At 38.1% G+C, this 23,804-nt stretch overlaps 2 protein-coding genes and 3 long non-coding RNA genes across 7 annotated transcripts; 1 reads left to right on the top strand and 4 right to left on the bottom strand.

The window, feature by feature from the left end:
- The first annotated feature begins 860 nt into the window (after window positions 1-860).
- LOC116206671 (aspartic proteinase-like protein 2) lies at window positions 861-11,530 on the top strand. Its single transcript, XM_031539468.1, has 12 exons — window positions 861-984; window positions 1,874-2,022; window positions 4,891-5,148; window positions 5,264-5,372; window positions 9,002-9,237; window positions 9,413-9,619; window positions 9,966-10,119; window positions 10,573-10,652; window positions 10,785-10,881; window positions 10,973-11,036; window positions 11,125-11,196; window positions 11,291-11,530. The coding sequence occupies exons 3-12, from the start codon at window positions 4,898-4,900 to the stop codon at window positions 11,401-11,403; spliced, it is 1,383 nt and encodes a 460-aa protein (XP_031395328.1). The 5' UTR covers window positions 861-984; window positions 1,874-2,022; window positions 4,891-4,897; the 3' UTR covers window positions 11,404-11,530.
- On the bottom strand, window positions 6,211-8,976 carry LOC116206673. The gene is made up of 2 exons (XR_004156756.1): window positions 7,743-8,976; window positions 6,211-7,640 (listed from the first exon to the last, which is right to left on the bottom strand). It is a non-coding gene; the product is annotated as an uncharacterized LOC116206673 (long non-coding RNA).
- Window positions 11,531-11,852: 322 nt separating the features above from the next.
- LOC116209485 lies at window positions 11,853-14,477 on the bottom strand. Of its 3 annotated transcripts, none has more exons than XR_004157250.1 (6): window positions 14,023-14,477; window positions 13,756-13,816; window positions 13,302-13,589; window positions 13,169-13,214; window positions 12,608-12,672; window positions 11,853-12,325 (listed from the first exon to the last, which is right to left on the bottom strand). It is a non-coding gene; the product is annotated as an uncharacterized LOC116209485 (long non-coding RNA). The 3 variants fall into 3 exon arrangements; XR_004157251.1 differs by having other exon boundaries at window positions 11,853-12,284; XR_004157249.1 differs by lacking the exon at window positions 11,853-12,325 and having other exon boundaries at window positions 12,371-12,672; window positions 14,023-14,476.
- Window positions 14,478-14,963: 486 nt separating this feature from the next.
- Window positions 14,964-15,785, bottom strand: LOC116209313. Its single transcript, XR_004157192.1, has 2 exons — window positions 15,685-15,785; window positions 14,964-15,297 (listed from the first exon to the last, which is right to left on the bottom strand). It is a non-coding gene; the product is annotated as an uncharacterized LOC116209313 (long non-coding RNA).
- Window positions 15,786-17,730: 1,945 nt separating this feature from the next.
- Window positions 17,731-18,200, bottom strand: LOC116208928 (fasciclin-like arabinogalactan protein 7). Its single transcript, XM_031542504.1, has 2 exons — window positions 18,029-18,200; window positions 17,731-17,939 (listed from the first exon to the last, which is right to left on the bottom strand). Exons 1-2 carry the CDS (start codon window positions 18,198-18,200, stop codon window positions 17,731-17,733), a joined length of 381 nt encoding a protein of 126 aa, XP_031398364.1.
- Window positions 18,201-23,804: the final 5,604 nt, after the last annotated feature.

The raw sequence follows: 23,804 nt of genomic DNA, 5'->3' as shown, positions 1-23,804 counted from the left end.
CCTAGTATGGCTTATTGATCCACCTTTTTCATAAGTCATTAGAAGGGGGGAGCACTCGAGTGGAACTCATCTCCCCCCCTGATGCTATACGTAGTTTTGACGATGCGATTGACAGATTCACCAGCTACCAATCATTTTTCGGGCATCCGCTTGGAAAAACAAGAATTTCAGACTTACGTTTTTTAATTTCGGTTTTCAAATTCGGGACAATACTTGAGACGAAAAAATATTTCTTTGCACAATATTAATCCCCGAATTTTTCTGAACATAATGGTGATCTCGAATCATTTTTTGGGTATCCATTTGGAAAAACAAGAATTCAGACCTACGTGCTTTAATTTCGATTTTCAAATTCGAGACGATACTCAAGACTGAAAAATATTTCTCTGCATGATATCGATTCCTGAATTTTTCTGAATATAATGGTGGTCCCAGATAATTTTTCAGATATCTGATTGAAAAAACGAGAATTTCAGGCCCTACATGCATTAATTTCGATTTTTTTTTCAAAATCTGGGACAATGCTTGGGATTGGAAAATATTTTTCTGAACACAACAGTGGTTCCGAAATATCTTTCGGATATCCGATTGAAGAGATTGAATTTCGAAAATAATCAAGCAATTACGATCGACGTGTGTCGGAGGTTCGATATTAATTTTTATCGAGATTCAATATCCGTTGATACAAATTGGAGTTCTCACTGAGCCAATCATTTTTCGAATTTCTCAATTTTAAAGTTCACATTCCGAAAATGTTGACGAGTCTTGAAAAATTAAATTTCTCCCGAAAATGCCCGTACGAGTAAATATATATTATATATTTAAAAACAAAAAGGATAGAATGAAAAGTGGCAGTACAGTCGGCCACCTGGGATTGCCTCCTTTCCTCCTCCTCCTTTTATTTTCCTGCAACAGAGTTCAGACAACTTACCGCCCACAAAAAAAATCCGGTGCCGGCCTGCGAACCCGGATCCTCACGCCAAGGTCAGCCTCTGCCCCCTTCTCTCGGTCCTGGTGTCAAGCACATGCGTGCCATCCCCTGGTCACCCCCAGCTTCTTTCGCTGCTCTGCTTTGCTTCTTCTTTTTTCCTTCGGTGGGCTTCCTCTTCAGAAAGGGACACAACTCCATCACCATTAGACTCCATTCCCCAAGCTCTCGGTTCTTAGCATCACCTTCACCCTCTCCTGATCATCTCGGCCACTCTCACCTCAGCAACTCTCATATCATTCACTCTTCATCTCAGCTCCCACTCCATGATCACCTCGGATCCTCACAACTTCCCCATGAACTCTCAACTCTGTCCACTCTCGTTTCTCCTAACACAACACACAGTTTACTCTCAATCTCACTATCATCTGAGCTCATTCTCTATCTCAATTTCATCTCAGCTCACTCTCTATGCCTCGAACTCTTAGCTCATTAACTCTCTCTTTACTTCCTTCACTCTCGGCCAAGACAGCCCGCACAGAGACAACATCACCACAGCTCAACACTCGCCCTCCCTTGCCACCTCAGTTCACTCCAGTCCATCACCATCGAATCCTGATCACCATCCTTGCCTTTCCTCACCTTCTGCCCTTGTCTTCTTCTTCCCCTTTTAAGCCCCATCATCCCCAACATAGTTGGGGTGGCAACTTCCGCTCCATCATCTTGACTTTCTCTTCATCTCTCTCCCGGTCTTCACTTGAAATCACCACCAGCTAACACTCTGTTGCTCCATTTTCTGCCACGTTACCAGTTCCTTCCTCTTCTTTCCTTGCTTTGCTGCTGTTGCTTCTAATCGACTCCAGCTACCACTGCCTGCTGCTGCCCCCATTCTTGGAGTTATTGCCATTTCTTCGAGCTCCCGATCTTTCTGAGCTGTTTTTGCAGGTCGGTGCTGCTGTGGCTGCTGCACGAGCCTTCCTTTGTAAGCTGTCACTACCTGTGGTTGTGGTGGTGAACCTAAACAGCTCACTCCAGACCTGGTTCGAGAAGTTTTCGAAGATTCTCGAGTTCCTCTCGACATTAGCTCAAGAAAGGTATAACTTCTTGAGCTTAGTGGCATGATTAGAGCTCTATTCATCGTTCGATTCGATGCTTATATGGATGTTCGTGTCATGAGATGAATTTTAATTGGAAAAAAAAAAAGATAAGCACGAGCCGGTTTGTTAATCAAAGTTGACTTTTTAAAATCAGGACGTGTAATGAAATAAAACCGACACAAACATGCACTCGGCATTAAAGAATCGACTTTAAAGTTGGTTGTTTGAAATGTGAATGAACCAACACGAGTTTGGATTCCATATGCATTTGGCTTTAAGGAATAAAACTAATTAAAAGCATCAAAATCGGCTTAATTAGTCCCTCGAACTTAAAATTTGTAATTTCAATATCCATGTGATTTTGTATGCCCTTATCTGTATGCTTTTGGAGTGTTTGTGTTTTTTTTATTATCGAAATCTCACATAAACCGGATTAATCATGTAAAGTGGGTTTAAAATCGGAATTTAATTTCGAGTCAGTGGGGAATTAGAGCTCTCATCAAACAGTCCATCAATGGTCGGTTCGACTGCTTGAAACTCGCAAACTAAAGCATTCGGCAAATTCACTTAATTTAATTGATCTCACACGTGTAGTAATTGGGATGATCCACCTGGCTAATTAATTCACTCGACTTTTAAATTAATTGCATGAACCAGTTAATAACTTATAATCGAGTCAATAAATCACGAACTAACAATCGTGCCCTTTTCAAACTAATAATTTTTACAAATATCGAAATGTATGGTCCATATAGCATAGATATCATGGAATGACTCACGTGTCTAGACTCGAGTTTGGGCCCAATTTGAGGCGGCTCAGGTCAAAACACGGGAGTTCTTCTTATACCACTTTCGGGTAGACCGACCAGACTTCTGCCTCCCGTGGGGTCTATATACGACCCCGATGAATCTAGGGGATTAGTCGACACCGGCTACTGATCGAGGTGACCCGCATCACGCAGTCTCATTTTAGCAAAACAATTTTTCTGTCTCGAGGGCAAGATTATCAGTTTATGATTTACCGACAACCCTAAGATTAGAATGATCGAAACACTCCGAGTCGCGGGTAAAGACAGGCAGCCCGTGTGGGCACAGGTGTCATCTGCATTGCCCTTTTTACCCCCACTGAAGTATTTATGTCATTCTAACGTGGATTCGTGCGCTTATGAATGTGGATCAGAAATGCGAGCGGGAACAGCCCATGAAAGATTGTCCAGTCCTTCATAGGACAAGAGCAGAGACCTTGGCAACTCTGTGGTGTTTCGCTTTCTCACTTCCCTAAGTTTGTGTTTAAATTAGGTTTATCATCATAAAACACAAAATTTGACTAATCACGCACTCGACATAATCAAACATAAAGGATGGGTAGGTCAAAACCCTATAGGTTTTAAGTTTTTGGCAAAACACAATTCTGTTATAATCTATTAATTTGTTAGTGTCACAAAATAGAACAACTTAAAACAAACCCACGCAGTCATGGCTTAACAACAAATATCATGTCTGTCAAGTCCTTTTAAGTAAAATGAAATACTACATCCCCTTTAGGGCGACTCATGGCTGATTCTCACCACAAATGCTTGCTCTTTCTTATCTGCTTAGGATAGAAATATGTCCTTTAAGAAACCGCAATTCATAATTTGATAATCACGTAAACACAGCAATCAACACACAACTTATCTGTGTTCATCTGTTTTTATCTGTTTTCATATTTTTTTTGTTTGTTTTTATCCGCTTTTATCTATTTTTATTTGTTTTCATCTGTTTTGTGACGGTTCAAGCCCGAACCCACAAGATACGGTTCACACGGGGTCCAACGCCCCCACACACTAAGTGTGCGTGACTCAAGTGTGGTAAAGGATCTAGCCTCGAGTCACCGTTTTGACCATAGTAATATTTAAGTGGAGGATGACTCGGGTCGAAATGCACGAAATGGGGTTAGACAATCACCCAGGAGCTCAACCGGTCCCACGGCTATTTTGAGGACCATTAAGCCCTCTTGGGATCCGCCGGCTCGGTCGGACCTGACCCCTAGCTCTTATGAGCCTGCGTCGCATTAAATTTGGTTCGGTCATTCCAAAACTCACGGTAAGGGCGAGCGGAATATTGACCGAACGTGAGTCAATCGGGATCCATTTGTTGTAATTTGTATTTATTATTTGAGAGTGCATTGTGGGGTATTCATTCGTACATTTATGTAACGATCACGATCAGCAAGCGTAGAGTCTGAGAGTCGGAATCAATTGAATCGATTTATGGGTCCCTGAGACAAGCGGAACCACACGAGTCACGGGTGCGGTCCACACAGTGAACCGGCCATCACGGTTTGGCTAGCCGAGATGTGAGGATGGTGGACCGAACCCGTTACTCGAGGATCTGCTCCTCTTTCGGTCCCTCAAATCGAATCGATTGCTTCCATGAATTTACAGTGTCAAAACAAGCGAGATGAGCAAAACCTAATCAACGTTGTAAATAAACTAAAATTGGCAAACCTTAGACAGAATAGAGTACCGATAAGGCGTACGGGTTATAGGCCCGTATGTAATAGAACCTTTGAATTCGGAACTCTCAGTTCCGCAAGACTATATGCCTTAGCAACTAGGTGTATCCCTTACCCTTAGACCCGAGCAACTCACCGGCCCTCGACCTCCGGGTCGTAAACAGGTAGTGGCGACTCCTTCTCACGTGTGTCCGTCATGTGGCCCCCGGGAAGGTGGACTTTCCCAAACCGTGCGATCAAGCAAACGCGTGCGGGCCCCGACGAGATGAAATTCGAGTCCGCATTATACCCGATATCAATTATTTAGCACCAATCAATCAATTCGTCAATTTTAATTAACTGATGAGATTTTCTTTTAATTTGTCCAGAGTACATATGGCTTCAGTGCTCATGGCAGTAGCTATAGCTGCACTATTGTTCACCATAAAGTGGGAGGCACAGGCGTTCTCCCAGTTGGTCCTAGAGCGAGCCTGGACCTCTCTCAACCAGAGCGAGGTCCTTGATGTGGCATCGCTCCGTGCCAGCGACCTCCGCCGGCACTTCAGGCTCCTGGGGGAGCAGCAGGGGCACGTGGTGCCGGGAGGCGTGGTGTACTTCCCGCTCTTGGGATCCGGTGCTCAAATTGGGTAATTAAAGTTAATTTAATCTTTTGAATGAATATAATAATTATTTTTAGTTGTTGCTCTTCTCTGCTCGGCTATTGACTTTCTAACTCTCTCTCGGTTTCACTCTTTCTTTCAGGAATTACTTTTACTACGTGAAGGCCAAGTTTGGAACTCCGCCGTCCGAGTTCACCCTTCAGGTCGACACGGGCAGCAGCCTATCTTGGCTCAGTTGCAACGGCGCCGCAGTAAGTCGATTTTCCAGTTCTAATTCAATCATTAACAGCCCGTATGAAGTTCTGATTTACATGAGTTAAATTAATCATAAAAAAAATTGATAGAAGCGCAAATAATAAATTTATGAAATCTTAATCTTCCTAAGATCACCTAGATGGTCAATGTATTAGAAGGAACAAAATATGAAGTAGTTACATCTTGCATGATTCTCAAGTGCTAGCTTAATCATCAGAATAGCAGTTAAATTTGATATACATCAAATTTTGCATAGCGTCACTTTTTTTTATTCTATTAAGAAAATTTCTCAAATTTCTCCGTCAACCAATTACTTTTCTATTTTTTTCATAATTTATTTTTAATCAAGCTGCATTCTTAAAGTTTAAGTTTTGAATAAGAAGGTATCTAAAAGGAAATATATAGAATTTATTCCAATAAGTTACTGTAACATTAAATTTTTTATTCCTTTTGAGTCATATATCTTAAAAACTTATACTCAGTTATTATATATAATAATTTAAACGAACTGATTAATATAGTGATATTGTTGGAATAATATTATACATGAATATTATAATGTCACCTAATATAAAATTTTCTTTCTTTGATAAGTGACGATTCGTTCCATTCCAATCAGTTTATGTACAAGCAATACAATACTTTATGACTCATCCAAGATGATGGCACGCAGGCCAAACTCTCAACTATACAAGTTTAACAACTCTCAATGGCAAGCAGGCCATAAACTTCTAAGCAAAAACAGACCCACCTACCTTAAATCTGAGATTAGGAAAAAATCCGCATTCTCTCTTCAACATAGTTCAAGACTTTTTGAGCCAGACGAAGAGTATATAAAATGAAAACCCTCATATTCCTTTCAAGCCAGATGCACTATACATAATTTGACCAAATGAGCTTCAGTATGATCGTGTCTAGCTTCCCCCCTTTTTGCGCAAGAATCCAGTCTGTTTCACTTTTCCAATCATCCCGAGACCAACATATTCCAATCCTGCTCATTATACCCGGCCAAATACTTTTAGTAACTGTACAAGAGAAAAATAAATGGTCCCTTGTTTCTATGGAAGCTCTACAATATTCACATTCAACATCCTGAACTAGATTCCACCTGTGCAATCTTATATATAAAAGGAACACGAGGGACGCAACCATATAACCAGACCATGCCCCTTCAATTTACTTTTGTACCTTGAGGCCTCAATATCTCCCAAGCACTAGCAATAGAGAAGAACCCAGATTCTGAATTATCTTGCCTCGAGCCTTCACCTCATACGGGTCTTTCACTGCATTAGAGTCCCAAGTAAGGACCAAGGACCAGAAACCATGTGAAACAACCGCTTCAAATCATCCCATAACTCCTTCCTCTCTTGTGCGCAGTTAGATCCATAAACAAATGTCACATGAATGTTCCCTCTCCCTTCAGGTAAGTCTACCAGACAATGAATAAACTGGCTTGATTTTTGAACAACAGTTAGGGAGATCCTGCTATTAACCAGCACCCATATTCTTCCATTCTTAGCAAAATCATAATTATTCCAGTAACTCCATCCAGGCCATTTACTCAAAACATTAGTAGCTTGAGCCTCTTTTGCTGTTGTTTCAATGAGAAAGCAAAGGTCAACCTTTTGCTCTCTCAAAACGGAAAATGCTCCCTCCCCGGTGCATTTGGTTGAGTGGACAAGGTAATTAGTGGAGGGACTGTGTTCTAAAAGGAGATGCTTCAATTCCTTGAAGCCTTCTCTACGCAGCACATGGATGGTTCTCTTTGCTCCATCTGAACCATGCATATGAAGATCATCAGTCCTCTGCAAAGTAAGTTGGAGCCAATCTTCAGAGAGGATACCATTGCCTTCCAACTCAAACTTGAGCAGGCGTTGCTCTTTCTATATTACAGACCAGTCCCACTTATTGCCAAGGAACACTCTACTTGGTTAACGTCCCCAAGAATGCCAGGTCTTCACGGACCACGTTGACATCAGGAACGAGAATGTCTAGGTTTGCTTAGACGATACATATTGTCCAACTCAGCAAGACTGGAATTAGTTTGCTCTTCATTTCCCTCTAGTTGCCGCTGAGTAAAGGAATCTTTCAGATATAGCTCTTCCAGTTGAACCAACCCCTCCAATGACCCCGGTTTAATCACTTCCAGTCTCAACCAATAGCTCAAGTCTAATGATCTCAAACCTGTCGATTCCCTGACTTCTTTTGGCAGTCGAGTGATGTCCGGCCCCATAAAGCTTAGCACGAGTAGGTTCTTAAGCTCCCTCCAGAACATAACAGTAATAAAAACATAATGTTAGCAAGTTTTTCAGGTATTGGGTCAACAATGGTAAGGGATCCAATTATGCACGGGTGAAATCCAAGACCTTGAGTTTTGGCATTAACGTGAAGAGTAAATATGGGACCTTCAGGAGACAGTCGTCCTGTGCAAAGAGGACAAGTATCTCCCATTCTGGGCACTCCCATGTCCATGGCAGCTCCCGAATATCAGGATAAGGCAAGAAGATCGGCTTGCTTTCACATGACTTGACGTCCCACTCTTCCAAATCCTTTTCTTCCCGCAACACCACAGCATGTTGATCTCTTGGCTGTTCTCTAAGGGCCTTAGACTGAGTTCCAGGGCCTTGGGTCCACTGTCAGATACCTTGAATTGTTCCAATGCATCGTCCTAGTATTTTATTGATCAGAAGAGGCAAGCCTCGGCATCAACCGAAGCAAAGCAAATGTTCCGAAATTTTCCCCAGTGAAATCGCCCAACTAAGCAATTCTCCCACTGATTTCGACCGACTTCTTCTATCTACCGAAGGCTCAAAGAACTGAAGCTCTTGATTCACTTTTGGAAAAACCTTACGTCAGTTCAATCCACCTCTATTATCCGTGGAGTTCCAAGCAATCTTTTTTTTTTTTTTAAACACCTGTCGGACCCTTAGAGGACCCTCCATTAGCTGAAGAAACCTTACCTTCCCACCTTGAACTGATAGCCAGCGAGAACCCGAGACATTCGACGATGAGCGAGACAGTGGGACAGTCTTCACTTGGGTGGACCGACAAGAATCTGAGAGGAACTGAAGGCAGCAATGGCGGAGTTGGGAGGGGAGAGATATTGGGTTCCGTTGAATTGGAGCTGGGGCTCAGCCAAGGGAAGCCTCTAAGCGTCTAACATGAAGGAAATCATCACCGCCGGAGATGGCGTTGGAGGGCGAGACGAGAGCACAGCTGACGGAGGACGAAGACGTCCCAACATTCACTTAATTTCACTTTGGTCCCTCTTCTTTTATTATTGTCAATTTATCCACTAGACTTCTCAGGGTTTTACAAAATTGGCAATTCTTTCTTTAGGATTCTGTTGGGTGATGAGGGACCAGTGGAAGCCGAAGTTGGTTGCCTCGTCCTTTGAGTTATGATATAGAGAACGAGCTCAATTTCAGCTCGTTAGCCGAAGCTGGTTGCGCTCGGAAACCTTTTCTCAGATGAAGAAAGCGTTGCCAAAGATGTCATTTCTTCATTTTTTTTTAAAAGTTATAATGCATTGTTACATATTTTGTTTCGTAATGAATTTATTATTTTAGATAATATCTTCATTTCTACAACCCATAATTAATATTATATTCTTTGCTTTGAACAGGTGAACCGGAGCTCATTCACCCTCGCGAGCTCCTCAACGGCGCGACCTATCAAGTGTTCAGACCGCATATGCGGTTCTGACTATGTGTGCGGTGGTCATCGCCGATGCAACTTTGTGTTCCAGTACGACGATATGACCGGGGTCTCAGGCTATATCGTCCGAGACATGTTATTATTTGATATGATCTCGGGACAGGGGTCTCGGTTCCCAGACCGTTCTGCCCCCGTCCTCTTTGGGTAATTATTCCATTTTTACTATTAAAGAATTATTATTATTCCTTTTTTTTTCCAATCAACTTTTGTTGTTAGAATCATCATCATCATTACTACTAATCATTATTACTACTACTACTAGTACCGGTATACTACAAAGTAAGCTTTCATGTTTATTAATGATATTTTGTTATAACAGGTGCGCTGATCGCCAGTCCGGCTTATTTTCTTCGGACGGAATTATGGCGATGGGGCCAGGACCTGATTCTATTATCTCTCTGTTATCGAAACAGGGAGTGGCCCCTTTGGCATTCTCCCACTGCTTGAGCGCTACGGGTAGAGGGACCCTAGCCTTCGGGGCAGCAGTAGAGCCCGAGATGAAGTACACGCCTCTCATCCCCTCCAAGTAAGTGGACTCTCATATGCTTATCATTTAATTTTTCTAATTCCAAAGAATCTGACTGTTTCTTTTGAAGAACCGGTCAGTTCTTTTGAACTTAGCCTAAAATTGGCCAATTCTTCATAAGAATTGGCCCATTCTTTGTAAATGGGCCGATTCTTCGGAAGAACCAACCAGCTCTTTGGAACTTGGCTTAAAATTGGCCGCTTTTTCAAATAAACTGGCCGGTTCTTTGAAATTTGGATTAAAATCGGTCGATTCTTCAAAAGAACCGGTCCGGTTCTGATAACACTATTTTTTTCTTTTCTTTTCTTTTTACATTATTTAACCTATTTTAAGATTGTATTTTCAGGTCGCAAAAGTACACCGTACAGATGGAGTCGGTTGCAGTCAATGGGCAGTTATTAACTATTGACTACAAGGATTTTGAGCACGGGATCACTATTGACTCCGCGACTAAGCTGGTGTATCTCACCCGCGAGGCGCTTGACCCATTGATCGAATCAGTAAGTATTTAATCTATTTTAAGCCTAAAATCCTTTATTTCAGTTTATAATAATTTTGAGGGCCCATCAGAAGCCTTTTGGTTAAGTGGGGCCTTCAAGCCCATCTAATGACTTGGGGCCCTGATTTGGGCTGAAATTGTTGGGACACTGTGAGACAATGACCAATGTGTTGGGCTCATTAGATTAGGGAATCTGACGTGAGAGCCCAGATTGGCAAATCGCCATATATTTGAATTTGGGTCGGATTCAGATTTTTGATTCTGGGTTCCCAAATGTTACCAAACTTGTGAATTGCAGGTCGAATTTCCAATTCTAAAGAGCCGAACCAAACCCGCGGTTCTAAAGAGTATTTCAAAAGTGACCTTTCTCTACGTTCCGAGTTTACCGTACTTGACTATCTGTATAATACTCTCTCTCTCTCTTGTTTTAATTAATTTGCAATTCTACTTGTAGATCGTTGCAGCAGTTTCAAAAGTTGCACCTCCTCAGAGCTACCCGGGATATCAGTGCTTTGATATATCCGGGATTGGGAGGTTAATCATCTATTCAGACTAATCATTTACTGAGACTCATATCATGATTTATAGCTAATAATTTTGATATTTAATGGAATTTTTTTCTTCTATTATTTTTCTTTATGTTCCTTTTAATTCAAATTGTAACAGTGTTTCCACAATCTTCCCGACGGTAGGCCTCGGCTTTGCCCGTGGCGCGTCAATAGATTTAACTCCAGAGGAGTATCTATTGCCAGGGCCGTACTTTGTAAGTTTTACTTCTCCTATTCTCATTGCGTATTAAGCGAGATAACTGAAGGTGGTTTTCACTTACTCAAGCAATTTTGCTCGGTCAACAGGCGTCCCCTTCCCTGCGCTGCTTGGGCTTCCAGATGACCGATAGGGGGAGGATGGTTCTGGGAGGTAACTATACCTGTCCTTTCCTTGCATTTGTACTCTTTTTGTCTATCGTGCGCCTACCTACCAAGTCGTTTTCTTTTGTGTATTGCAGATCTAGCGCTGAAGAACAAGATCACGGTCTATGATCTTGCCAGCCAGCGGGTCGGATGGGTTTCATATGACTGTAAGCTTTTTATTTTTTTAAAAAGAATCAATATTTACAATTAATTGCTCAAATTCGTGAATAATTCACTAGCTTTGTTTCCTTTTCTTGTCAGGTTCCTTACCGATGAACGTCTCGTCTGTCCCAACTACCAGCGGGGGAAGTAGTCCATCGAGACGATCGGGCAGTTTTTACTATATTGTCTTCTTGTTGGTGTTATTATATTAGGTGTAGTGTCTCTACTTTCGCGGCTTTTAAGGAGTTGTTTAATGTAATGTTGTATCCTTACTGCTGTATTATCAAATCTTGCCGTAGAAATGCAGGCACTGCCTCAAAACATTTGAGCTGTTTTACTTGCTTGATGGTCCAGCACGTTCAAAATATTTATCTATCTTTGAAAAAAGACCTCAGCTAAGCGTGAATAGGTAACGCAGTATCCAGAGTGAAAATCGTCCTGCAGCATAGTCTATACCGAAGCGTTTCTCTTCAGCTTTTTCTTCCTTTCTATTACGCTCTAAAGAATTATAGCATGTAGAACGGAAGATCGCAGTAGGAATGAGCAAGCAATCGAGCGCATTGTGGAAGAAGGTGGATTTACTTTCCAATGGATTTCAGAAATATCTATTATAATTTCTTTAGAACAATGGGTATTACATACATAAATAAAATGATGAAAATTGAAATTGTAAAACATATGATATTTCGGATAGACAGACCCAAATGTTAAGCTTCAGTTGAAATTGTCAGTGATCTTAAGCCTCGAGAGAAACGTACCAATATTAAAAATTCGATCCAACTGCTAAGATTATCCGCGGAGCTCTGGCAATTTCCTGGACTCTACAGTCTAGGATTAATTTAGAATATCCCGAACCTGATGAGAAGCCGCCTTGGAGGTCGAAGAGAATTAATTTGACAAATTTCATGGACTCTAAACTAGTCTAGGATTCATCGATTTCTTTTTACTAACTGAAGAAAAGGCAAGTCCCGGTGGAAGTTCCTCTAGTGAGGCTCTCAAAGCTGCCAAAGGATTCCGAACGACACACCATTTCTTTTGAGTTTGGATATATCCATCTCACTTGAATCATCGAGTTGGTGAAATTCCCGAACTTCTGTTAAGTTAACACGCACCTAGATCAGAGCCTATTCTAAACTGCAGAGGAAAACATGTTCCAAAGTGAGCAAAACAAGGTAACCATAAAGTTAAAACCTACTACAGGGCCATCCATATCCAACACCACTTCTGTCATCAGTAGCAAATTCACAGCACAATAAAATCCATCACTCCTACATGAATGAACCAAAGAAATGCATGGAGGCATGAAAATTGGATCTCTCCTCAACATGTGCCTTCTACATGTCTCAGTTCATGCCTTCTAGAATGACATAAATGGGAAATTTCGCATGCATATCCAGCTCACTCTCACATACTGACCAATTTTTGTGATCCATCAGCAGCCCAGTCCAGTGACCTTGATATGCTGGTTGCTCTACCACAATCTGTCAATTTAGATTCGATAAGAGTCCATTAGAGCTACACTTCTACCAAGTTCTTCCAGCTAGTAGACACATTCCGATTCCACCCATCGCTTCTACTAAGCTGTGAATCATTGTTGCAAGACTTGGGTGGTGGATAACCGTGAATCTTGTACTTTGTAGGAAATTCATTTCTCTAGGTGGAGACTGGAGACCGTATCAGCAGCACCACCACTACCAACTCCATACCAAGGCTTTTGCTCTGTAGCCTTAACACCACCTCTACCAGGATTTTTAAAAAAAAATAGAAAAAGGAAAACCTATGGCCTGAGACAGCTGAAGTAAACATACACAGTTTTATTCGACCCCAATATTCCATATTATGATTCCATAAGATAGAACGAAACCAACACCTTCTCGTCATGTAATTAAAATTCTTGAAAACCAGCAAAATACGAAATATATTTGACAAAGGTAGGATTGAGCAAATGCAAATACAAACCAAAAGTATCATACTTACAGAGGAACTAAAGCACTGCGAATGCTGCCGTGATTTTTGGCAATGCCTACAAGCACCGTGAGATTGATATCAACTTGTACAAAACTTGAACCACTGTAAGATATGAATAGATAAAAAGTTACCAGCAACTTACCCTAACTGATCGATGAAGCCGTTGCCCTTCTAGATATCTGGGGTTTACATGAAAGCTATGTGGAGGGCACTGAGATTGAGAGTCAGACAAGACAAGGAAGTTGCATTAGGCGAAGAACCAAAGGCAAGTGTTCTTTTTCAATAATTTGAAGCATCTGAGGATGAAAGAGTCCTTGCCAGGTTCTAAAAAGATCGGCGCATGCTCGAACAAATTGGAGGTTTCTGTGGACGGTAATGAGCAATTTTTGCAGCATTTGAGCCAGCACAAGAAACGGTAGGAGAGCTCAAACTGCAAAAAAAATGTTACAAGTAACAAAAATCAAATGATTTTCGTAATTCCACGGGAACAGGTAAGCACTGGTTCATAACGCAACTTGGTTCATAAAAGGTCCGGCATGCCGAGTCTTTCTCAGATTTCCTGTCATTTAGTTTTAAACAAACAGGACTGAACTTACCCAGGCTTTTTCTTAGTTTATCGTCTAACACCAAGAGATACGCACCATAACTGTCCTGCATCTGGAATTGTCCCAATGGAATAAATAAATAAATAAATAAATATGTCGAAAACATTTTCTCACATTCATGTAATAGAAAATTTTAAAATAAGAAAAGTACTGATCGACGCTACTGGGGGGTCGTTGTAGCCCAGACGACTGAGCTGCTGCGAAGATGAAAGCGGCAATAGTCGGTGACAGAGAGAGAGTACAGATCGAGAGACATACAGGGAGAGGGGGAAGAGTGAGGGGCATTCGCTGCTACCGTTTCAGGGTCCGACGGTGGATAAGGACTCGGAGCTGCGCCGGAGACCGCGTTGGGAAAGAAGACGCGACGTGAGCTCAGCTGGGTCTTGCCCGTTCCGGAGGAGGACCGTCACGCCGAAGTGATGCTGATGGTCTGCACGGCAGGTAGAGGATAAGGCTTTGGAGGTCGGGGTCGGGCGGAGCTCGGAGATGAGGCAGAGCTGGGGCGGCCGGTGATAGCGTCAGTGACGGCAGAACGGCGGTGGTGTCGATGGCGGAGGTACGATCGGGGATTGAGAGAGGAGAGTTATTGGGTCGGTCGGTCGGTCGGTCGGTCGGGTTTGTTTAGGGGAAATTGACTTGTCTTTTTCATTTACTTTGCTGGGCTTATAGGCACTTTTGATAGCCCCGTCCGTACGATAGTCAGCGGTTCATATTTTCGCGCGAATATTATGTACACACATATATATATATATATAACTCGGAAAGAAAAAATATCTATGTTGTCCTTTATTCATATGCGCGCAATAATTTAACAGCTAAGAATATGTTATTTTCCTCAAATTTATTCACAGTAATCTAATAAAGGATATAAGATTTATTATAACGTATAATTTAATATTGATAAATATTTTTAAATTTATCTTAACGTCATTTTTTAACTTGAGATATCCCAACTTTATTAATTTTGTTTCACCAACTATTCCGGATTATGAAAACTCAAGTAAAAAAAGCCATTCCATCGTTACGTTACGAGAACTGACACTTTTTTTTCTTTTTTCATTCTTTTTTTTTATAATAAGAAAAGTTGCTTTGCAGTCGAGAGGCTCAAAACAAAACTTCTACTTTTATATATATATATATATATCGAAGAGAGCTATTTACTGTAAGGATGATGCTTATTAGTTATTTAAATCGGATTTGGCATAATATTTTTTTTATTCATTAGTTATCACCATCAAAATGATAGTGATTTTGACGTTACATTGCCTTATTAAACCTCATTCACGTTTTGCACTCCAGACGAAATGGAGTACACATTAAACTTTGATGAAAATCATGGAGTGGATGCAAGGGTATTGTTGCCGGCAACATCATTCCTGGGTGGATATCCTGGGTGGCAGCACGAACAAAGACCGACGACAGAGCAAAAACAGCTTACTCCTTTGGGAGGGCGGTGTGATCTGAGGCAATCAGCTGTTGAAGTGCACGGGTCTTCCTCGCATTTTGCATCCACCTCCTTCGGAAGTAGCAGGCCTAAACAAAAGAACAATATTACAATATTGTATTCGCATTTATTTATGCATTTGTAAGAATATACATAATATTTTGATACTTTTCTGCTTTTTGGCATACATTCTTTTTCAAGTATGGACAAAATAGCAACTATAAATAGGTTGAGTTCTTATACGTACATGCATCGACTGAATCATAATAGTCTATTAGTATAATTCACGGAAACGCATGATATCCATTTCATTCTAAATCAACATAATTTTATATATCTTCGTGCAAGATGAGGATGTACTATTATAAAGTAAAAAACTATGAGTATATATGTTCATATATGTCCATATCGCGAGCTAATAATGGCTCCGAACAAACATGAAATACTTATATAAAAAAAAGTAAAGAGAGATATACCGGTGGCCACTAAGAAAATAAATAAGAGTTGGATAACCGACTTCTTCTCCATTTCTCTGACTATTAGTGTAAGCAAAGCTATTTTGTTTGATTAAAACTGATGGTGTTTGTGCCTTTCCTCTGGGCCATGTATGGCCTATTTATAGTTCAGAACGTAAATAATATATTTATTTATGGGTAAATTGCACTGATGGTCCAAAATATTTTACAAATGTATCATAATGGTCCAAAAAAATTTTTTTGCTACATGATGGTACAAAATGTTTCAAAGTTGTTTCATGATGGTACAAACCGTCAATTCGAGCTTGACGCCGTCAAGCCAACGCTGACGTGGCTACTACGTGTCACCTCCTTGCTGACGTGGCCGAAAAATTTTAAATAATTCTAAAAATTTTAAAACTTTTAAAACTTTTAAAAATAATTTTAAATTTTAAAAACTTTTAAAAATAATTTTAAACTTTTAATTTAAATTTTAAATTTTAAACTTTTAATTTAAATTTTAAATTTTAATTTTAAATAATTTTAATATTAATTTTAAATAATTTTATCTTAAATTTTAAAATTATTTTTAAAAATAAAATAAAATTATTTAAAAAATTTAAAAAAATTAAAAAATTAAATTTTTAAAAATAATTTTAAATTTTCAAAATTTTAAAATTTTTTTATTTTTTTCTAAATTTTTACTCTTTTTTGTATTTTTTTATTATTTTTTATATTTTTTAAAAAATAAAAAATATTTAAAAATAATTTTAAAATTTTCAAATTTTAAAATTTTAAAATATTATTTATTTTTTTTTTTCAAAATTTTTACTCTTTTTTTGTATTTTTTTAATTATTTTTGTATTTTTTTGGACTTTTTAATATTTTATTTTGTCTTAAATGACGTGGCGCACTATGATTGGTTCCATGTAACAAAAGTAACACATAGGACGTGCCACGTCAGCAAAATGTTAACGGCGTCAGGGCCAATTGACGGTTTGTACCATTATGAAATAATTTTGAAACATTTTGTACCATCATTTAGCGAAAAAAACTTTTCTGACCATCATGAAACATTTGTAAAACATTTTGGACCACCGGTGCAATTTACCCATTTATTTATAGATATACAACATTAAATAGAATTCATAGACAGATGGAAGCTTATTTAATCTCGCTATCTACTGAAAGCAATTGACGAAGGTGTAATCCCGAGATTTTCACAATCAAAACAAATTAAATAAGCTTTCAGTAGATAGTCTGCAATTAAATAAGCTTCCATCTGTACATGAATTCTAATTAACTTTGCATATCTACAAAAGAAATATATCTTGACTATAAGATTCACATTACACAAATGTTCATACGCAATTTTTATTATTAATTTTTTTATTTAAGGAATAAAAACTAAAATTAAATAATAAAATAGTTGAAAGCTTCAATCTAGAGGACAATTAAAGAAACGGAAGGGGTGGCCTGTTCCAGGGTACTAGGAATGAAAGGAGAAAGCCGAAAATTGAGTTCCAGCCCAATAAAAAAAATTCAACATCTAATTTCAACTCCATAAGGTTTTATATCTTAATTCAGTTCTTGAATTTTGTAAGAAATCGGATAGGTAGCCGACCTATCTAAATTTAAATTTCAAAATAAATGTATGGGTTTATAAATATCTAATTTTATTTTATGTTATTTTGAGTTTGCATTTGAAATTAGTTTTTTTTCTTTTTTATGAGATCTTTTTCTTATTATTTTTTAGTTTTATTTTTAAAATATTTTTTATTTCTTACGTTTAAAATATATTTAAAAGGCCTTATAAAAATATCTTATGAAATAAGGTTGCTTTATTCAATAAAAAATTAAATGTAAGGACTTGAAAAGAAAAATTCATAAGTGTGATCGAGTGCCGTTTCTCCTATCCTTTAGGGAGGCTAGTGCATTTTACCCCCATCTTTTTTTTTTCCAGTTTTTTATTCGTGCGAAACAGAATATATCAACTTGGTACACAACAACGGGGTGATCCGAAAGAACACCTCTGTGACAGTCCATCCTGAATTAATGTGGTCCGTTTCAGATAGTGAAATTCAAGGTGTATTGTCCTCCCGCTAGCGTCCCAAGGGGGTTCATCGGCATCGCATTCTTGAAGTCTGACAGGCTGTAGAAGTGGGACAACGCGCGGAAGATACAGAAGGACCTTAGCTGGTCTTGGATGAGGCTCGAGAGGGACGAGGACTTGAGGGATGAGAAGGCTTTGTCCTTAGGGACAAAAGATGGTGATCCTGTCATCCAAGTCGTTGGCTCGGTCCTGGAAGGAGGAGATTACCTTAATTGGTGGACTCGAGATAGCTCATAATGGTTTTGAACAGACCCGTATAAGTGTCGAGGTAGGTGAGGTTCACGTGACTGGGGCCAGGAGCAGGGGCTGGGGTCTGGATTAGGGCCGTCGGTGATGGAGGCGAGACTATTTGGTCATAGCCGGATGGAAAACGTAACAACACAAGAGCCAATGTACTAATCATGAGAACTGGAGGAAACTCCATTTTCAGGAAAATAAATTTTCGGCCTAACGGTTCCGCGGTTCATGTGAAGGAAAGGACCATCAGTTAAGAAACAACGATCGGTATGGGCAACTTCAAGAACCGAACTGAACATGTTACAACTATCACTAGAATTAGAGACAATAATCCATTTCGTCTGGAGTGCAAAACGTGAATGAGGTTTAATAAGGCAATGTAACGTTAAAATCACTATCATTTAGATGGTGATAACTAATGAATAAAAAAATACTATGCCAAATCCGATTAAAATAACTAATAAGCATCACTCTTGTAGTAAATAGCTCTCTTCGATATATATATATATATATATATATATATATAGAAGTTTTGTTTTGGGCCTCTGGAGACTTTCTTATTAAAAAAAAAAAAGTAAAGTTCTTATAACTTAATGATGGAATGGCTTTTTCTACTTAATTACGGAGTTAAAATTGGATGAAATTTCCGTTAGCAAACAAGATAAACTAGTTAAGTTTCTCGATGGATAAATTCTAAACAACAGTGGCTTGCCTATTTTTCCCAAAAAAAAAAAAGAAGAAGCAACAAATGTGAAAATTTCGAAAAACAAAGTCAATTTCCCACGCGTAAATTGTTCTCCTCTTTTCTCTACGCCGCACAACTTGTTGATTTGAGAGACAATTTGCTTGTCCGAAGCAAAGCCCATGTTCAATATTACGGTTTGCAAAGAGAGCACACGCTACGAAAAAGTTGAAATCAACAAAATCATAATCAACAGATTACGTGAAAAGTATATGCAGGACCATTTGATACCGGCCGCAGCTCAAGCACCGATAGTCATTCTTAATTAAGTCAATGATTTTGTACGATTGTCTTCTTTGTTCACTGGAGTTTGTGTTTTCAAATTCACCAGTTTCGAGTGTCTCATTAGACTCTGCCAATTTTTTTTTTTTTATATCCTATTCTTGATCGCATTTATTTATATAAAGCACACTGATTAGGAAGTACTCACACTAATATACCTTGTTTGAAATGCTCTTGAACGGTAAATAAATTAACCGCCAATTTCATGCACAACTTTCGATTCCGTCTATCAAAATGTCCAAAAACGAAGTCGTATTGATATTTGTCTTAAAAAATGTAGATTAAAAAGCACGTCATTTTGGGCATTTTGATGGACGGAATCGAACGTTGTGTATGAAATTAATGACAAAAAAATTTTTATGTACCAAATTGAGGGTTGTAGACAGCATGGTGTATCAATTTGATAGTTTTCTCAAATATATATGAACATAATGTGGAATCAACAATTAATAAAATCAGAAGATGGATTCGTACTATGAAACTGGCGAGTTGACCGAAGAATAGAATTGGACTAATATTATCAATCGAATTGGACATCTCTTTTGGTTCATCCTCGGAATTTGCCAATTTACCGAGATAGAAAGCAATGTCGAACAAAGACGGTCACGGGGATGGCTATCGGGCAGGGACGGACATCGCGATCGAGGCAGCGGACATAGTCCTCATGAAAGCAACATCGAGGATGCATGTCATAACTGCTGTCGATACTGACCGGAACAGACATTGCTTGGGTCGTAATTCGAGGATGTCATATAATTAACACTCGACTGTTTGTTTTGAGTCGTAACTTGGACGCTTATTGCACACGCGCCGAACCCGTCGTCGAGCCAAATCACCATAACCATGCAAAACATGAGTCTATTTACTTATGCCAGAAACTTTCACTAAAATGGCAGTCTCCCCTTGCAGAAAACTAACGTCATCATATTGTCCGTCCCATCTATGGCCGATACTATACTTCCCTCTTTTACTAACTGGCAATCTCCATTGGATAGTCCCAAACCTCTCCTTAAACAGAAAAAGGTAAATTGAAGCTTCTGAGTGGGTCAGGTTGAATGCTTTGAATGAAGGTACGGAGGCGATGGAGAGCTGCCATGTGAGATAGAGGGATCGATCACCTGGGGAAAGACTAAAGAGGGACGCGCGAGATGTGGAGAGGGATGAGGCAACCCATTTCGGTTTATGACTCGTTCATTTTTCATATTACTTTACTATATACATTATATATATATATATATATATATAAAAAGTTACAATCAGTATATTGGTATCATGTAAAAAAATCACACACATGCATGGGACGTGAAAATTAAATAATTTAATTTGAAACGCCAGTTTAAATAATTTTAATTAGTTATTTCAATCGGATTTGGCATAATATTTTTTTTTTTTCTGCTGAATAGGCATAATATTTTTTTTATTCATTAGTTATCACCATCAAAATGATAGTGATTTTGACGTTACATTACGCCTTATTAAACCTCATTCACGTTTTGACCCTCCAGACGAATGGAGTACACATTAAACTTTGATGAAATCATGGAGTGGATGCAAGGGTATTGTTGCCGCGGCAAACATCATTCCTGGGTGGATATCCTGGGTGGCAGCACGAACAAAGACCGACGACAGAGCAAAAACAGCTTCTCCTTTGGGAGGGCGGTGTGATCTGAGGCAATCAGCTGTTGAAGTGCACGGGTCTTCCTCGCATTTTGCATCCACCTCCTTCGGAAGTAGCAGGCCTAAACAAAAGAACAATATTACAATATTGTATTCGCATTTATTTATGCATTTGTAAGAATATACATAATATTTTGATACTTTTCTTTTCTTTTTTTGCATACATTCTTTTTCAAGTATGGACAAAATAGCAACTATAAATAGGTGAGTTCTTATACGTACATGCATCGACTGAATCATAATAGTCTATTAGTATAATTCACGGAAACGCATGATATCCATTTCATTCTAAAATCAACATAATTTTTAATATCTTCGTGCAAGATGAGGATGTACTATTATAAAGTAAAAAACTATGAGTATATAGTTCATATATGTCCATATCGCGAGCTAATAATGGCTCCGAACAACATTTCTCTGACTATTAGTGTAAGCAAAGCTATTTTGTTTGATTAAAACTGATGGTGTTTGTGCCTTTCCTCTGGGCCATGTATGGCCTATTTATAGTTCAGAACGTAAATAATATATTTTTTATGGGTAAATTGCACTGATGGTCCAAAATATTTTACAAATGTATCATAATGGTCCAAAAAAATTTTTTTGCTACATGATGGTACAAAATGTTTCAAAGTTGTTTCATGATGGTACAAACCGTTAATTCGAGCTTGACGCCGTCAAGCCAACGCTGACGTGGCTACTACGTGTCACCTCACTGTGGCCAAAATATTTTACAATGTAATTGGTCCAAAAATTTTAAATACATTTTCAAAGTTTTAAACAATTAATTAAAACTTTATAACTACTTTTTAAATAATTCTAAATTTAAAACTTTTAAAAAATAATTTAAATTTTAAAAACTTTTAAAAATAATTTTAAACTTTAATTTAAATTAAATTTTAAAACTTTTAATTTAAATTTTAAATTTTAAATTTTAAATAATTTTAATATTAAATTTTAAAATTATTTTTAAAAATAAAATAAAATTATTTAAAAAATTTAAAAAAAATTTAAAATTAAATTTTTAAAAATAATTTTAAAATTTTCAAAATTTTAAATATTTTTTTATTTTTTTCTAAATTTTTACTCTTTTTTGTATTTTTTTATTATTTTTTATATTTTTTAAAAATAAAAAATATTTAAAAATAATTTAAAATTTTCAAAATTTTAAAATTTTAAAAATATTATTATATTTATTTTTTCAAATTTTTACTCTTTTTTTGTATTTTTTTAATTATTTTGTATTTTTTTTTGACTTTTTAATATTTTATTTTGTCTTAAATGACGTGGCGCACTATGATTGGTTCCATGTAACAAAAGTAACACATAGGACGTGCCACGTCAGCAAATGTTAACGGCGTCAGGGCCAATTGACGGTTTGTACCATTATGAAATAATTTTGAAACATTTTGTACCATCATTTAGCGAAAAAAACTTTTCTGACCATCATGAAACATTTGTAAAACATTTTGGACCACCGGTGCAATTTACCCATTTATTTATAGATATACAACATTAAATAGAATTCATAGACAGATGGAAGCTTATTTAATCTCGCTATCTACTGAAAGCAATTGACGAAGGTGTAATCCCGAGATTTTCACAATCAAAACAAATTAAATAAGCTTTCAGTAGATAGTCTGCAATTAAATAAGCTTCCATCTGTACATGAATTCTAATTAACTTTGCATATCTACAAAAGAAATATATCTTGACTATAAGATTCACATTACACAAATGTTCATACGCAATTTTTATTATTAATTTTTTTATTTAAGGAATAAAAACTAAAATTAAATAATAAAAATAGTTGAAAGCTTCAATCTAGAGGACAATTAAAGAAACGGAAGGGGTGGCCTGTTCCAGGGTACTAGGAATGAAAGGAGAAAGCCGAAAATTGAGTTCCAGCCCAATAAAAAAAATTCAACATCTAATTTCAACTCCATAAGGTTTTATATCTTAATTCAGTTCTTGAATTTTGTAAGAAATCGGATAGGTAGCCGACCTATCTAAATTTAAATTTCAAAATAAATGTATGGGTTTATAAATATCTAATTTTTTTTTATGTTATTTTGAGTTTGCATTTGAAATTAGTTTTTTTTCTTTTTTATGAGATCTTTTCTTATTATTTTTTTAGTTTTATTTTTAAAATATTTTTTTATTTCTTACGTTTAAAATATATTTAAAAGGCCTTATAAAAATATCTTATGAAATAAGGTTGCTTTATTCAATAAAAAATTAAATGTAAGGACTTGAAAAGAAAAATTCATAAGTGTGATCGAGTGCCGTTTCTCCTATCCTTTAGGGAGGCTAGTGCATTTTATACCCCCATCTTTTTTTTTCCAGTTTTTATTCGTGCGAAACAGAATATATCAACTTGGTACACAACAACGGGGTGATCCGAAAGAACACCTCTGTGACAGTCCATCCTGAATTAATGTGGTCCGTTTCAGATAGTGAAATTCAAGGTGTATTGTCCTCCCGCTAGCGTCCCAGGGGGTTCATCGGCATCGCATTCTTGAAGTCTGACAGGCTGTAGAAGTGGGACAACGCGCGGAAGATACAGAAGGACCTTAGCTGGTCTTGGATGAGGCTCGAGAGGGACGAGGACTTGAGGGATGAGAAGGCTTTGTCCTTAGGGACAAAAGATGGTGATCCTGTCATCCAAGTCGTTGGCTCGGTCCTGGAAGGAGGAGATTACCTTAATTGGTGACTCGAGATAGCTCATAATGGTTTTGAACAGACCCGTATAAGTGTCGAGGTAGGTGAGGTTCACGTGACTGGGGCCAGGAGCAGGGGCTGGGGTCTGGATTAGGGCCGTCGGTGATGGAGGCGAGACTATTTGGTCATAGCCGGATGGAAAACGTAACAACACAAGAGCCAATGTACTAATCATGAGAACTGGAGGAAACTCCATTTTCAGGAAAATAAATTTCGGCCTAACGGTTCCGCGGTTCATGTGAAGGAAAGGACCATCAGTTAAGAAACAACGATCGGTATGGGCAACTTCAAGAACCGAACTGAACATGTTACAACTATCACTAGAATTAGAGACAATAACCCATTTCGTCTGGAGTGCAAAACGTGAATGAG

Source organism: Punica granatum, chromosome 5, assembly GCF_007655135.1.
Source record: "Punica granatum isolate Tunisia-2019 chromosome 5, ASM765513v2, whole genome shotgun sequence".
Lineage (NCBI taxonomy): Eukaryota > Viridiplantae > Streptophyta > Magnoliopsida > Myrtales > Lythraceae > Punica > Punica granatum.
The sequence above is the reverse complement of the archived record's forward strand: the minus strand, read 5'-3'. Positions and strand labels throughout refer to the sequence as shown.